Source organism: Plectrocnemia conspersa, unplaced genomic scaffold, assembly GCF_051122295.1.
Source record: "Plectrocnemia conspersa isolate PC_06_02 unplaced genomic scaffold, ASM5112229v1 ptg000001l, whole genome shotgun sequence".
In the NCBI taxonomy this organism is placed as follows: domain Eukaryota; kingdom Metazoa; phylum Arthropoda; class Insecta; order Trichoptera; family Polycentropodidae; genus Plectrocnemia; species Plectrocnemia conspersa.
This window is the reverse complement of record NW_028277165.1, coordinates 2,571,727-2,588,747: the sequence shown is the minus strand read 5'-3', so window position 1 is coordinate 2,588,747 and position 17,021 is coordinate 2,571,727. Positions and strand designations below refer to the sequence as shown.

At 29.5% G+C, this 17,021-nt stretch overlaps 3 protein-coding genes across 4 annotated transcripts; 1 reads left to right on the top strand and 2 right to left on the bottom strand.

Moving 5' to 3' along the window:
• Positions 1 to 271: 271 nt before the first annotated feature.
• On the top strand, positions 272 to 2,097 carry LOC148238444 (uncharacterized). Its single transcript, XM_088188436.1, has 2 exons — positions 272 to 332; positions 941 to 2,097. Exon 2 carries the CDS (start codon positions 946 to 948, stop codon positions 1,354 to 1,356), a length of 411 nt encoding a protein of 136 aa, XP_088044562.1. The 5' UTR covers positions 272 to 332; positions 941 to 945; the 3' UTR covers positions 1,357 to 2,097.
• A 944-nt stretch (positions 2,098 to 3,041) lies between these two features.
• LOC148238443 (uncharacterized) lies at positions 3,042 to 8,542 on the bottom strand. 2 transcript variants are annotated; one of them, XM_088188352.1, is made up of 5 exons: positions 8,421 to 8,542; positions 5,741 to 5,805; positions 5,594 to 5,675; positions 5,370 to 5,452; positions 3,042 to 5,292 (listed from the first exon to the last, which is right to left on the bottom strand). In XM_088188352.1, exons 2-5 carry the CDS (start codon positions 5,795 to 5,797, stop codon positions 3,613 to 3,615), a joined length of 1,902 nt encoding a protein of 633 aa, XP_088044478.1. In that variant the 5' UTR covers positions 5,798 to 5,805; positions 8,421 to 8,542; the 3' UTR covers positions 3,042 to 3,612. The 2 variants fall into 2 exon arrangements, with proteins under 2 accessions (XP_088044478.1, XP_088044473.1); XM_088188347.1 differs by lacking the exon at positions 8,421 to 8,542 and having other exon boundaries at positions 5,741 to 5,924.
• LOC148238442 (uncharacterized) lies at positions 7,909 to 12,122 on the bottom strand. The gene is made up of 5 exons (XM_088188334.1): positions 12,062 to 12,122; positions 11,879 to 11,943; positions 11,732 to 11,813; positions 11,507 to 11,589; positions 7,909 to 11,429 (listed from the first exon to the last, which is right to left on the bottom strand). The coding sequence occupies exons 1-5, from the start codon at positions 12,078 to 12,080 to the stop codon at positions 8,490 to 8,492; spliced, it is 3,189 nt and encodes a 1,062-aa protein (XP_088044460.1). The 5' UTR covers positions 12,081 to 12,122; the 3' UTR covers positions 7,909 to 8,489.
• Positions 12,123 to 17,021: the final 4,899 nt, after the last annotated feature.

Here is a 17,021-nt window from a genome sequence, read left to right as displayed (position 1 = left end):
AAACCCTTTTGTTCGTACGAAACGAGAAGCACTCGAAATAGAATAAAAGAGATGATAGTAGCATATTATCAAAATCTTGGCTTCCGGTTTTAGAGTCATTACGAAAAATAAAATCACAAAAAAATGTCACCGGCCTAATTGCCACACCATTAAACAAAAACATTAACACAGACATATATGACTGATCCAAAACAAATGGACAATTAATTAATATAATTAATAATGCCCCACCGAAAAGAGTATATATAACAAAGTCAAGGACAAGAGCGGCAGTCGCAAACAATTCGTGATCATGGCTGGAAAATCACGGCCGAAATATACCTAGAATACATGTAAGCATAAATCGCGATGAATCCCGAGATTTCAAATATATATATATATATATATATATATATATATATATATATATATATATATATATATATATATATATATATATATATATAATATAGTGAGAAATAAACAATCTAAAAGCTGTTCAGATAGTGTTAGAGCTTCATGCTTAGGGGATAATTTCTCAAGCGAACGATTCCTAGAAATACGACTATATTTTCTTTTTCCTATATAAACTTTCATCACCGCGTTTAACACTAGGCTTACTACACCCGTCAAATTGACGGGTTTCCGATTTATTTTGAAAATTTTACAAAATAAGCACTGTTTTTTTTAAATTTTTTTTTCACGACTTTGTATAACTAAACAAGGCAAATATATTTTCTATTTATTTTATTTTCGGAAACATTTAATTTTTGAAAATCTTATCACTATATACCTTTCTCTACTGTCGTCCGTCAATTTAGTTATCAGTTACTATATTTATCAGTTACTATATAAGTATTTGAAAAGGAAAACTTTGCTTATTGTAAGAATATTTCAAATAATATTATTTTCTTATAATTACTTTTTCAATAATATTTATTTTTACTTGACCCACCTTAAGCTACAATGAGCAAATTTAGGAAATATTTGGAATTATCAAAAAAAATTTCCATCACCAATGAAGAACATTCTGGTGCTAGCTTTGAGGAAAATGAATTTCAACCAAGTGAAAGTGATTGTGTATACGGGTTTCCTGAATCCGCTGAAAGCGAAGATACAGAAGAGTCATCAGAAGATGAAAATCTTCCAAATCTTGGCAGAAAAAGGATGCGTATTTTTTCAAGTGCGAGTTCCGATGAAGTTCCGGGCGCATCTTCAACTCTCACCATCTCCAACTACAAAGACAATGCAACAGAAACTGCAGTTGATGGAACACAGTGGGTGAGATTTGCAGCAGACGGGTCCAGCGGTAGACTACCCATCACGCAATATTCAAAGGTGTCGCTGGACCTACTGGATGTTCCAAAAGAAATGTGATGTCGGGCCATGTGCGATGTGCTTTTGGATTAATAATTGATTCACGCATCCTAGAACACATCAAAGGGTGCACGGAAACAGAAGCGCGTCGTGTACTATAAAAGGATTGGTCAATTTCAATTGAGCAATTAAATATTTTTATAGCGATTTTATATGCCAGGGGAGCATATGAAGCGAAATCGCTAAAAGCTTCTTATTTGTGGTCCAAAAAGTGGGGCCCTCCTTTCTTTTCAAATACAATGCCCAGAGATCAGTTCATGGAAATACTTCGGTTCATACGGTTCGACAAAAAAACACAACGATCTGAAAGGTTGCGTACAGATAAATTTGCTCTAGTGTCTGAAACCTGGAATAGATTTATAAAAAACTCTCAGTCCTGTTATAGGCCACACGAAAACATTTCTATTGACGAACAATTGTTCCCAACAAACGCTAGATGCCGATTCACCCAATATATAACAAATAAACCGTATAAATTTGGTATAAAATTTTGGTTGGCGGTTGATTTGAAATCGAAATTCGTTTTAAATGGTTTCCCTTATTTGGGAAAAGATGAAACCCGATTATCAACACATCTAGGGAAACACGTTGTTATGAAATTAGCAGAACCGTATTTACGGGAGGGGAGGAATATTACCACTGATAATTTTTTTACTAGTATTCCACTGGCTAAGAAATTGCTATTAGAAAAAACCTCATTCATTGGAACCATTCGATCTAACCAAAGAGAACTTCCAAAAATAGTAAAAGAGAAAAGAGATAAAATGCAATTGTTTTCCTCGCAACTATATAAATCTGATAACTGTATACTAACTGTTTATAAAAGTAAACCAAAAATAAAAGTCCTTCTTCTGAGCACAAAGCATACATGTGTAAAATTAGAAAACAGCGTTAAACGTTTACCAGACACCATTGCATATTACAACAAGACCAAGTGCGGTGTAGATGTTGTTGATCAAATGACTAGAAAATACTCCGTAAAATCAGGTAGTGTTAGATGGCCCCTTCACGTTTTCTTCAACATCTTGGATATGGCAGCAATAAATGCATGGATACTTTATAAAGAATGCACAGGAATCATTATATCAAGAATGGACTTCTTATTTCAATTGGCCGAGGAACTAGCCAAGGAGGATAATAAACAGCATCAGACACCATGTACTTCACGTCAGTCGCGTAACACCACTTCTAAAATACGCAAGAGTTGTCAAATAGGCTATTGTAAAAAAAACAGAAGCAATGTCGCATGTGAAAAATGTAAAAAAATTGTGTGTGGAAAGTATACTAAAAAAATCTAATATGTCTGTACAAAATGTTCCGATTAGTTAATATATTATTTTTATTGTCACCCCGATTATTATTTTATTTGTAATAATATTTTTTATATAATCTGTATATTTTAGTCTCGATTAAGTTAAATAAATCATATAAATTTATATATACTTTTGTTTATCTGTCATTTTGACGGGTTTCCGTTGAAATAGGTATCAAAAAATTCCCGTAAACCTAGTGTTAACAGGGTCAGATATTGATGCACTTTAGTTTGTAAATCGCTCGTGTTTCAAAATTTTTTTTCCCCCTTCGAAACTCGCACATATCGGCCCTACATACACTTTTGAATGTCACGAAGACTAGCTGGGTGATGGCAGTTGAAAATGTAATACAATTTTATAAAAACTACCTCAGATACTAATAGGATTTATTTTAATAATAATAATGATACAAAGAGAAAAACGAATAACAAAGTATGGGATATTTTAAATACTAGTTGCGATCGGCAAACAGTTGAGTAATTTTTTACCGATAACATTAGAAACACACAAAAAGATTACATATTTCAATGCTTTTCCATATCTATGTCATTTAAAGTCACAAATGACAATATAGGTTTGCATAGATAATACAATAAAATGCTTTATTTAAATGCGTTTCCACAACAAACATTTTATCGATAAAAATTACATTTATTTATTTACACACATTTAAAATAATAATATTTATGTGCATCAAAAGATCTTTTTCCACATTTTTAAGATTCAATTTCATTAACATAACTGAGTTCTTTTTCACACTTATAATCAGTTATTATATAAAGATTTAGTTTAATTCTTTTCCACATTTAAATTCATTACAATAGCTGTTATTCTTAAAAATATGTTTTGCTTTTAAATTTTTACACGATCTTACATTTCTCTTATTCAGAGTCGCAAACATTTCAGTTATCTTAAGTACACAAATATGCTTTGAACATATTTTTTACTTTTGAATGCATTTCCACATTTTCAAGTCACAAACATCGCTATGACTTTTTATATGCCTTTGAAGTGTCATATTAGTTTTTAATGCTTTTCCGCATTTTTCATATTCAAAGTCACAAACATCACTATGAGTTTTTATATGCCTTTTAAGTGTCACATTAGTTTTGAATGCTTTTCCACATTTATCACATTCAAAGTCATAAACATCACTATGAGTTTGTATATGCTCTTTAAGTGACTTTTTAGTTTTTACTGCTCTTCCACATTTATCACATTCAAAAACACAAATATCACCATGAATTTTTATATGCCTTTTAAGTACCGTTTTAGTTTTGAATGCTTTTTCGCATTTTTCACATTTAAATTCATAAACGTTACTGTGACTTATCATATGGCATGATATTGCTTTTCTGTTTTTGAATAGTTTTCTACATTTATCACATTCAAATTCGTAAATATTGCTATGAGTTAAAATATGAGATGATAGTAATTTTTTGCTTTTGAATTGTTTTCTACATTTTTCACATTCAAATTCATAAACATCGCTATGAATTCTTGTATGCACTAAAAGATTATTTTTGGTTTTAAATGTTTTTCCACATTTTTTACATTCAAAGCCACAAACATCACTATGAGTTTGTATATGCTTTTTAAGTGACAATTTAGTTTTGAATGCTTTTCCACATTTATTACATTCAAAAACACAAACATCACTATGAGTTTGTATATGCCTTTTAAGTGCCATTTTAGTTTTGAATGCTTTTCCGCATTTTTCACATTTAAATTCATAAACATTGATGTGAGTTTTTTTATGCCCTTTAAGTGTCATTTTAGTTTTGAATGCTTTTCCACATTTATCACATACAAAGTCACAAACATCATTATGAGTTTGTATATGCTCTTTAAGTGACCATTTATTTTTTAATGCTTTTCCACATTTATCACATTCAAAATCACAAATATCACTATGAGTTTTTATATGCTTTTTAAGTACTATTTTAGTTTTGAATGCTTTTCCGCATTTTTCACATTTAAATTCATAAACATTGATGTGACTTATCATATGGCGTGATAGATAACTTTTGCTTTTGAATGCTTTTCTACATTTTACACATTTAAATTCATAAACATTGCTGTGAGTCATCATATGGCATGATAGCAATCTTTTGCTTTTGAATTCTTTTCTACATTTTTCACATTCAAAGAAACAAACATCACTATGAGTTTGTATATGCTCTTTAAGTGACCATTTATTTTTTAATGCTTTTCCACATTTATCACATTCAAAAACACAAACATCACTATGAGTTTTTATATGCCTTTTAAGTGCCATTTTAGTTTTGAATGCTTTTCCGCATTTTTCACATTTAAATTCATAAACATTGATGTGACTTATCATATGGCATGATAGCAATCTTTTGCTTTTGAATTCTTTTCTACATTTTTCACATTCAAAGACACAAACATCACTATGAGTTTTTATATGCCTTTTAAGTGTCATATTAGTTTTGAATGCTTTTCCGCATTTTTCACATTTAAATTCATAAACGTCTCTATGACTTATCATATGAGATAATATTTTTTTGCTTTTGAATGTTTTTCTACATTTTCCAAACTCTTTTTTGGAAGAATCACCATGCATATGTTGATATCTAGTGCATTTTTTTCTTTTTAATTCCTAAAATGATAATTTTATTCGTAAATAGTAAGTATTGAATATATATATATAAATATTGAAATCTATTCGATTATTACTTTAGTGACGTTGTCAATTTGCAGAGATAAACCGTTCATTCCGATAGCATTCAGATTAAGTATATCTTTAACGTCGTGCGTTTCTGAAATGATATTCAAATAAATAATTAAAAATGTATCACTCATCGATAGCTACAAGAAACAATTTGGTGCAATGCAAAGTTAAAATAGAGTTTTGAAAAATTTTACAAAAAATTTCAAAAACAAAAAGGTAATAGGTTAACCTATTTCGAACATGTCATCTACTTGTACGCCGTTTACGTATGTATCTTCGTTGGCATCGTCTTCGTGAGTAAAATTTAAGAACTAAAATAAAACACAATGTAAGATAATATAGACGAACAGTGCTACATGCAACTACGTTTCATCACCTCGACTTTACATTCAATCGTGTCAACGGAAGCAAGCGATTTTTCGTCGTTTTCCATGTCAATTTCTGCAAAGATAAAGTGATCACTTAGTGGGCTTATCTAATTAACTAACAAACAAATTATCAAAATACAATTCATATGTTAATTGCGATCGTAAAAATAAAACAATAAAATGAATTATACCTGTTTTGAAAAGCGCCATTTTATTCGAAATGACAGTTTAATACCAATGTTTGGTTCAAATACGATCAATTTCGTGCATGGCAAAAAATGGGATAATATCGAACCATTCAGATTTTTATAGTTTTAATTTAATAAAAAAATAATGGAATTTCAATAACGGAACGGACCAATGTTTCAAAGAAAAATGATAGCAACACAAATTTTCAAATTAATGGTGGCGGTGGTAATCAAGCTAAATTAAGTGAATTCAAGAATTCGGTTGGATAATTTACTGCTTTATCTGGATTTGTAACAGTAGTATGTTTCGCCTGGGAACATATGTTGAATGATGATAATAATAAGATTTACATTCACGTTTTTTGCAGCTGAAATTTACCGTTCACTTAATCATTGATGACCATTGTAATTTGTGATATCTTGAAATATGCATTGAATCAATTCTTCGTAAGAGTGTGTGATACTATAAAAATCGGTTGGTAATTTAATGCAGCATGTTGGTCATCATTGTAAATTTTTCATTTCCAATATCAAACGAATAGCATTTAAGATTTAATATTTGTTTTGTAAATGTATATGTGATTATGGATTCAATAGTTAATTTTCAAGTTTTTACCTATTCTACATTGAAATTCGTATACAAGTGTAGAAAACAAAAATTCTATAAATCATTTTTCTTCCACACTTCAAAACACATTGTATTATTAGTATCGTTTGTGTAATCTAAAATAATTATTCAGTATCGGTAACTACGACAAAAAAGGACTTAAATTTAAATATATACACAAAATACCAAGGCACATCTTGCTCTAGGACATTCAAACGCAAACAGCAACAGCTTCAGTTCTCTGAATAATTTCTAGTATTTTTAATTATGTATGTGTTATATTTTATATATGTATGTATATTTTAAATTTTTTTTTTCGTAAAGTATTCCACTGGCTAAGAAATTGCTATTAGAAAAAACCTCATTTATTGGAACCATTCGATCTAACCAAAGAGAACTTCCAAAAATAGTAAAAGAGAAAAGAGATAAAATGCAATTGTTTTCCTCGCAACTATATAAATTTGATAACTGTATACTAACTGTTTATAAAAGTAAACCAAAAATAAAAGTCCTTCTTCTGAGCACAAAGCATACATGTGTAAAATTAGAAAACAGCGTTAAACGTTTACCAGACACCATTGCATATTACAACAAGACCAAGCGCGGTGTAGATGTTGTTGATCAAATGACTAGAAAATACTCCGTAAAATCAGGTAGTGTTAGATGGCCCCTTCACGTTTTCTTCAACATCTTAGATATGGCAGCAATAAATGCATGGATACTTTATAAAGAATGCACAGGAATCATTATATCAAGAAAGGACTTCTTATTTCAATTGGCCGAGGAACTAGCCAAGGAGGATAATAAACAGCATCAGACACCATGTACTTCACGTCAGTCGCGTAACACCACTTCTAAAATACGCAAGAGTTGTCAAATAGGCTATTGTAAAAAAAACAGAAGCAATGTCGCATGTGAAAAATGTAAAAAAATTGTGTGTGGAAAGTGTACTAAAAAAAATTTAATGTCTGTAGAAAATGTTCCGATTAGTTTATATATTATTTTTATTGTCACCCCGATTATTATTTTATTTGTAATAATATTTTTTTTATAATCTGTATATTTTAGTCTCGATTAAGTTAAATAAATCATAAATATACTTTTGTTTATCCGTCATTTTGACGGGTTTCCGTTGAAATAGGTATCAAAAAATTCCCGTAAACCTAGTGTTAACAGGGTCAGATATTGATGCACTTTAGTTTGTAAATCGCTCGTGTTTCAAAATTTTTTTTAATTCATTCTTTAATTTTGCTTAAGTTGTGTAAATGGCGCCCCCTTCGAAACTCGCACAAATCGGCCCTACATACACTTTTGAATGTCACGAAGACTAGCTGGGTGATGGCAGTTGAAAATGTAATACAATTTTATAAAAACTACCTCAGATACTAATAGGATTTATTTTAATAATAATATAGATACAAAGAGAAAAACGCTGCTTAGGATTTAACAAAGTATGGGATATTTTAAATAATAGTTGCGATCGCAAACAGTTGAGTAATTTTTTACCGATAACATTAGAAACACACAAAAAGATTACATATTTCAATGCTTTTCCATATCTATGTCATTTAAAGTCACAAATGTCAATATAGGTTTGCATAGATAATACAATAAAATACTTTAATTTAAATGCGTTTCCACAACAAACATTTTATCGATAAAAATTACATTTATTTATTTACACACATTTAAAATATTAATATTTATATGCATCAAAAGATCTTTTTCCACATTTTTAAGATTCAATTTCATAAACATAACTGAGTTTTTTTTCACACTTATAATCAGTTATTATATAAAGATTTAGTTTAATTCTTTTCCACATTTAAATTCATTAACATAGCTCTTATTCTTAAAAATATTTTTTGCTTTTAAATTTTTACACGATCTTACATTTCTCATATTCAGAGTCGCAAACATTTCAGTTTTCGTAAGTACACAAAGATGCTTTGAACATATTTTTTACTTTTGAATGCTTTTCCACATTTTCAAGTCACAAACATCGCTATGACTTTTTATATGCCTTTTAAGTGTCATATTAGTTTTGAACGCTTTTCCACATTTATCACATTCAAAGTAACAAACGTCACTATGAGTTTGTATATGGTTTTTAAGTGACATTTTATTTTTTAATGCTTTTCCACATTTATCACATTCAAAAACACAAATATCACTATGAGTTTTTATATGCTTATTAAGTGCCATTTTAGTTTTGAATGCTTTTCCGCATTTTTCACATTTAAATTCATAAGCATTGCTGTGACTTATCATATGGCATGATAGCAATCTTTTGCTTTTGAATGGTTTTCTACATTTTACACATTTAAATTCATAAACATTGCTGTGACTTATCATATGGGATGACAGCAATTTTTTGCTTTTGAATTCTTTTCTACATTTTTCACATTCAAAGACACAAACATCACTATGAGTTTTTATATGATTTTTAAGTGTCATATTAGTTTTGAATGCTTTTCCACATTTATCACATTCAAAGTCACAAACATCACTATGAGTTTGTATATGATTTTTAAGTGAAAATTTATTTTTTAATGCTTTTCCACATTTAACACATTCAAAAATACAAATATCACTATGAGTTTTTATATGCTTTTTAAGTAGCATTTTAGTTTTAAATGCTTTTCCGCATTTTTCACATTTAAATTCATAAACATTGCTGTGACTTATCATATGGTATGATAGCAAACTTTTGCTTTTGAATGCTTTTCTACATTTTACACATTTAAATTCATAAACATTGCTGTGAGTCATCATATGGCATGATAGCAATCTTTTGCTTTTGAATTCTTTTCTACATTTTTCACATTCAAAGACACAAACGTCACTATGAGTTTGTATATGCTTTTTAAGTGACAATTTAGTTTTGAATGCTTTTCCACATTTATTACATTCAAAAACAGAAACATTATTATGAGTTTGTATATGCTCTTTAAGTGACCTTTTATTTTTTAATGCTTTTCCACATTTATCACATTCAAAAACACAAACATTACTATGAGTTTTTATATGCCTTTTTAGTGCCATTTTAGTTTTGAATGCTTTTCCGCATTTTTCACATTTAAATTCATAAACATTGATGTGACTTATCATATGGCAGGATAGCAAACTTTTGCTTTTGAATGCTTTTCTACATTTTACACATTTAAATTCATAAACATTGCTGTGACTTATCATATGGCATGATAGCAATCTTTTGCTTTTGAATTCTTTTCTACATTTTTCACATTCAAAGACACAAACGTCACTATGAGTTTGTATATGCTTTTTAAGTGACAATTTAGTTTTGAATGCTTTTCCACATTTATTACATTCAAAAACAGAAACATTATTATGAGTTTGTATATGCTCTTTAAGTGACCTTTTATTTTTTAATGCTTTTCCACATTTATCACATTCAAAAACACAAACATCACTATGAGTTTTTATATGCCTTTTAAGTGCCATTTTACTTTTGAATGCTTTTCCGCATTTTTCACATTTAAATTCATAAACATTGATGTGACTTATCATATGGCATGATAGCAAACTTTTGCTTTTGAATGCTTTTCTACATTTTACACATTTAAATTCATAAACATTGCTGTGACTTATCATATGGGATGATAGCAAACTTTTGCTTTTGAATGCTTTTCTACATTTTACACATTTAAATTCACAAGCATTTCTGTGACTCATCATATGGCATGATAGCAATCTTTTGCTTTTGAATTTTTTTCTACATTTTTCACATTCAAAGTCACAAACATCACTATGAGTTCGTATATGATTTTTAAGTGAAAATTTACTTTTTAATTCTTTTCCACATTTATCACATTCAAAAACACAAATATTACCATGAATTTTTATATGTCTTTTAAGTGACATTTTAGTTTTGAATGCTTTTTCGCATTTTTCACATTTAAATTCATAAACGTTACTGTGACTTATCATATGGCATGATAGCAAAATTTTGCTTTTAAATGCTTTTCCGCATTTTTCGCATTTAAATTCATAAACATTGCTATGAGTTAAAATATGGCGTGATATTGTTTTTCTGTTTTTGAATAGTTTTCTACATTTATCACATTCAAATTCGTAAATATTGCTATGAGTTAAAATATGGCATGATAGTAATCTTTTGCATTTGAATGCTTTTCCACATTTTTCACATTTAAAATCATAAACATCTCTATGACTTATCATATGAGATGATAGTAATTTTTTGCTTTTGAATGGTTTTCTACATTTTTCACATTCAAATTCATAAGCATCGCTATGATTTCTTGTATGCACTAAAAGATTATTTTTGGTTTTAAATGTTTTTCCACAGTTTTTACATTTAAAGTCACAAACATCACTATGAGTTTGTATATGCTCTTTAAGTGACCATTTATTTTTTAATGCTTTTCCACATTTATCACATTCAAAAACACAAACATCACTATGAGTTTTTATATGCCTTTTAACTGCCATTTTAGTTTTGAATGCTTTTCCGCATTTTTCACATTTAAATTCATAAACATTGATGTGACTTATCATATGGCATGATAGCAAAATTTTGCTTTTGAATGCTTTTCTACATTTTACACATTTAAATTCATAAACATTGCTGTGACTTATCATATGGCGTGATAGCAATCTTTTGCTTTTGAATTCTTTTCTACATTTTTCACATTCAAAGACACAAACATCACTATGAGTTTTTATATGCCTTTTAAGTGTCATATTAGTTTTGAATGCTTTTCCGCATTTTTCACATTTAAATTCATAAACGTCTCTATGACTTATCATATGAGATAATATTTTTTTGCTTTTGAATGTTTTTCTACATTTTCCAAACTCTTTTTTGGAAGAATCACCATGCATATGTTGATATCTAGTGCATTTTTTTCTTTTTGGTTCCTAAAATGATAATTTTATTCGTAAATAGTAAGTATTGAATATATATATATAAATATTGAAATCTATTCGATTATTACTTTAGTGACGTTGTCAATTTGTAGAGATAAACCGTTCATTCCGATAGCATTCAGATTTAGTATATCTTTAACGTCGTGCGTTTCTGAAATGATTTTTCAAATAAATAATTAAAAATGTATCACTCATCGATAGCTACAAGAAACAATTTGGTGCAATGCAAAGTTAAAATAGAGTTTTGAAAAATTTTACAAAAAATTTCAAAAACAAAAAGGTAATAGGTTAACCTATTTCGAACATGTCATCTACTTGTACGCCGTTTACGTATGTATCTTCGTTGGCATCGTCTTCGTGAGTAAAATTTAAGAACTAAAATAAAACACAATGTAAGATAATATAGATAAACAGTGCTACATGTAACTACGTTTCATCACCTCGACTTTACATTCAATCGTGTCAATGGAAGCAAGGTATTTTTCGTCGTTTTCCATGTCAATTTCTGCAAAGATAAAGTGATCACTTAGTGGGCTTATCTAATTAACTAACAAACAAATTATCAAAATACAATTCATATGTTAATTGTGATCGTAAAAATTAAACAATCAAATGAATTATACCTGTTTTGATAAGCGCCATTTTATTCGAAATGACAGTTTACTACTAATGTTTGGTTCAAATACGATCAATTTCGTGCATGGCAAAAAATGGGATAATATCGAACCATTCAGATTTTTATAGTTTTAATTTAATAAAAAAGAATGGAATTTCAATGACGGAACGGACCAATGTTTCAAAGAATAATGATAGCAACACAAATTTTCAAATTGATGGTGGCGGTGGTAATCAAGCTAAATTAAGTGAATTCAAGAATTCGTTTGGATAATTTACTGCTTTATCTGGATTCGTAACAGTAGTATGTTTCGCTTGGGAACATATGTTGAATGATGATAATAATAAGATTTACATTCACGTTTTTTGCAGCTGAAATTTCACGTTCACTTAATCATTGATGACCATTGTAATATGTGATATCTTGAAATATGCATTGAATCAATTCTTCGTTTGAGTGTGTGATACTATAAAAATCTGTTGGTAATTTAATGCAGCATGTTGGTCATCATTGTAAATTTTTCATTTCCAATACCAAACGAATAGCATTTAAGATTTAATATTTGTTTTGTAAATGTATGTGTGATTATGGATTCAATAGTTAATTTTCAAGTTTTTACCTATTCTACATTGAAATTCGTATACAAGTGTAGAAAACAAAAATTCTATAAATCATTTTTTTTCCACACTTCAAAACACATTGTATTATTAGTATCGTTTGTGTAATCTAAAATAATTATTCATTATGAAACAGTGGTATATATAATTATAAAGTCACGCCTTAATTTTAGTCGTTTGTATTTCGCGCGCGGATTCGATCGTGCTTCTTTAGACCACTTTTAGGGTTAGCACAAACGCATCGCGGAAATTCGTTTTTTTATACTTTAATTTATGAATCGAAATTAAATTATGTCATCAATATTTCAATGAAAATTGTGATTTGTAAATACTTGTGAATATATTTATACGTTATTTCGACTGTTTTAATATTGTCAACTGTTTTTGTGATTGGTTTTTATTGTTTGTAATAATTAAATAATAATTACTATAAAATACTTATTAATAAATATAAATAAGATATAATTAATAAAATATCAATATTAACTCTTAGTAAATATTAAATAATAATAATAATAACAAAAACGATTCCTTGTCGTAGAATAATTTTATTTTACTTGTTCTATTATTTTATAATTTATTTGTAATGTGTTTATTTATTTACATTAAATTAATACCATCGTGACAGGTTACCCCAATGCGTCACGATGGTCGAAAAGTTTATTATTTATTGTATATATATATATATATATATATATGTGTGTGTGTGTGTGTGTGTGTGTGTGTAATATATATTACATGTTCCGCCTGGAGTGTAGATATGTTGCACTCCTGCCGGTCCCAAGCCCGGATAAAAGAGGAGGGTTTCTATCATGGAGCAAACCAACCAACGTGGATAAATCCAAATAGTTATGAAAAAATCACAAAGAAATAATAAATCCGCCCCGATTCATAATGACCTAGAGTCTAGGTCATCGGTTTTGGCCTTTCCACCTAATTTATTGTAGGGCTTCTATTGGACTTCAATTTTGGAAGCTGGAATGTGCAATATTACAACCAGGAAAAATGCAAACAATAGTGGAATAAATACTAAAACTCAAGATATATCTAGAAGCCCTACAAGAAATTAGGTGGAAAGGCCAAAACCGATCACCGGTTGTAGTGCCGTGGAAGAAGAAAAAGAATATGTATATATTATAAATTATACATATAATTATATATAGTTAAATGTAACATCGTATCTTGCTATCAAGTTTTATTATTTATTATTTTTATATATAAGGAAATATGACAACCTTCAACAACGACCAATTGCAAACACCATTGATCAAAAACAAACGGTTTGGTTATTAGGGTTATTTTTGTGTACGATATATGTGATTTTGTATGCATCAAAGAAATTTTGTCGATTTGTAAATTTTTATAACAGGATGTAGGTCAGACGAAGAAAAAATGCGTTGCAGATTTATATATTAAAATTGTCTCAGTGTGAGCATGACCCTGCTTGTCGTTCGCTTGTATAGTGCCGCGCGCGTGCATGAGTGTGTAGGTGTGTGTACGCGAGCCAACACGCGGACCGACCAATTGATTTAGTTTTGTTCACTTCATATTTCCAACAATACGACTAAAAATGTTTGTTTATTGATATAATTAGAATGCTTAAATCATGTTAATCATACATATATAATTTTAAAATATAAAAATTGAGTATTTTGGCTGTAATGATGTGTTAAACAGAGTAAGTAGCCAAAAACTTATATCGCTTAAAACGCATGGCGTACAGCGAGTAATTAGGAATTTACCGGTCTAAGGGTTAAAGTGTTTTTAAAACTTAAATTACACAAAAAAAACATATTACAAGGCTTTTAGGTGCGCAGTTCATACTAAAGGTTTTTTAGATGACTTTTATAGTCATCCATGGTCAAAGGGCTAAACAAACAAATAATTTCAAAACGTCGTTTTTTTGGTGAGCTATTAAAAATAAAGATAATAAGGTGAAACATCATATTTAGCATATAACTGTATTTCAAAAATAATTATAATGATGTAAATCAAAAATATTTCTTAGATTTATTATTTTTCTTGCATCCGTCGATTCTTTCGATGACTTTTTCATCATAAATTTCAGGCGGTATATCGGCTATTACTTGGCGGATGTTGATTTTTAGGCGCTTGAACGTTTCCGGTTTGTCTGCGACCGGAAACTTTTTACGTAAAACATCCAACGTTGCATCCGATGTTTATCAACTTGCGCAGTCTCGTTGGAGCCATGTATATTTTACATCAATATCTTCGATTTCGTGCCAAAAATAATCGGTTATCGTGCGCTTATAGCGCCCACTATTGACTGTTACAACCCGACTTTCATTGTTTTTAAATAATTAAGGCGCAATGACGCTGCCTGACCACAATGGCACCAGTTACATTTTGAGCATGAAATGGTCTTTAATGGTTTCTTTCCCACATGTGACAATTTTGCTTATTAATATACCCAGCGAGGTGGAAATGTTTCTCATCAGAGAATAAAACTTTCTTTGAAAAATCTGCTTCAAACACCCAATCTGCGTAAATTCTTCGCTCTCCATGGTCTCTGGGCTTCAGTTCTTGTATTATCTGAATTTATACTATGGATAGATACTATGGGAGTTTTATCCTTATTATCTAGAACAAACCCTCCTCGAACTATTAATACCCCGAAGAAATTAATACTCTTGTTCACTCAATAAATAAATCTTAAGAACGATGTACAATTAAAAATAAAATTAATAATCACGCCCTTCTCCCGGTAACTATCTGAGAATTAATTAAAACAAAAAATGTAACCAGACGAAAATGGCAACAATTTAAAATTAAAACGGACAAGAAACAGCTAAACCGCTTGCAATTTGAAATAAAAATAGAAATTTCTAAATACAATAGCGAAACTTGGTAGAACAAGCTTAAAGATTTAAACCCAGACAACAACTAGCTCTGTAATATGTCAAAAATTTAACGTCGTAACCCGGTTAGTATTCAAAATTTTTTTACTAGTATTCCACTGGCTAAGAAATTGCTATTAGAAAAAACTTCATTTATTACAACCATTCGATCTAACCAAAGAGAACTTCCAAAAATAGTAAAAGAGAAAAGAGATAAAATGCAATTGCAACTATATAAATCTGATAACTGTATACTAACTGTTTGTAAAAGCAAACCAAAAATAAAAGTCCTTCTTCTGAGCACAAAGCATACATGTGTAAAATTAGAAAACAGCGATAAACGTTTACCAGACACCATTGCATATTACAACAAGACCAAGTGCGGTGTAGATGTTGTTGATCAAATGGCTAGAAAATACTCCGTAAAATCAGGTAGTGTTAGATGGCCCCTTCATGTTTTCTGCAACATCTTAGATATGGCAGCAATAAATGCATGGATACTTTATAAAGAATGCACAGGAATCATTATATCAAGAAAGGACTTCTTATTTCAATTGGCCGAGGAACTAGCCAAGGAGGATAATGAACAGCATCAGACACCATGTACTTCACGTCAGTCGCGTAACACCACTTCTAAAATACGCAAGAGTTGTCAAATAGGCTATTGTAAAAAAAAAACAGAAGCAATGTCGCATGTGAAAAATGTAAAAAAATTGTGTGTGGAAAGTGTACTAAAAAAATTGAATATGTCTGTAGAAAATGTTCCGATTAGTTTATATATTATTTTTATTGTCACCCCGATTATTATTTTATTTGTAATAATATTTTTTTTATAATCTGTATATTTTAGTCTCGATTAAGTTAAATAAATCATAAATATACTTTTGTTTATCCGTCATTTTGACGGGTTTACACCGTAAACCTAGTGTTAACAGGGTCAGATATTGATGCACTTTAGTTTGTAAATCGCTCGTGTTTCAAAATTTTTTTCCCCCCTTCGAAACTCGCACATATCGGCCCTACATACACTTTTGAATGTCACGAAGACTAGCTGGGTGATGGCAGTTGAAAATGTAATACAATTTTATAAAAACTACCTCAGATACTAATAGGATTTATTTTAATAATAATATAGATACAAAGAGAAAAACGCTGCTTAGGATTTAACAAAGTATGGGATATTTTAAATAATAGTTGCGATCGGCAAACAGTTGAGTGATTTTTTACCGATAACATTAGAAACACACAAAAAGATTACATATTTCAATGCTTTTCCATATCTATGTCATTTAAAGTCACTAATGTCAATATAGGTTTGCATAGATAATACAATAAAATACTTTAATTTAAATGCGTTTCCACAACAAACATTTTATCGATAAAAATTACATTTATTTATTTACACACATTTAAAATATTAATATTTATGTGCATCAAAAAATCTTTTTCCACATTTTTAAGATTCAATTTCATAAACATAACTGAGTTCATT

What these genes read in the sequence shown, in the direction of transcription:
- LOC148238442 (XM_088188334.1), bottom strand. An exon ending in AGATGACATGTTCGAAATAG is followed by an intron (nt 11,590 to 11,731) that starts GTTAACCTATTA and finishes AAATCATTTCAG; the next exon opens with AAACGCACGACGTTAAAGAT. An exon ending in AAATTGACAACGTCACTAAA is followed by an intron (nt 11,430 to 11,506) that starts GTAATAATCGAA and finishes TTATCATTTTAG; the next exon opens with GAACCAAAAAGAAAAAAATG.
- LOC148238443 (XM_088188352.1), bottom strand. Translation starts at nt 5,797, where the DNA reads ATGGAAAACGACGAAAAATCGCTTGCTTCCGTTGACACGATTGAATGT. An exon ending in AGATGACATGTTCGAAATAG is followed by an intron (nt 5,453 to 5,593) that starts GTTAACCTATTA and finishes ATATCATTTCAG; the next exon opens with AAACGCACGACGTTAAAGAT. An exon ending in AAATTGACAACGTCACTAAA is followed by an intron (nt 5,293 to 5,369) that starts GTAATAATCGAA and finishes TTATCATTTTAG; the next exon opens with GAATTAAAAAGAAAAAAATG.
- LOC148238444 (XM_088188436.1), top strand. Translation starts at nt 946, where the DNA reads ATGAGCAAATTTAGGAAATATTTGGAATTATCAAAAAAAATTTCCATC.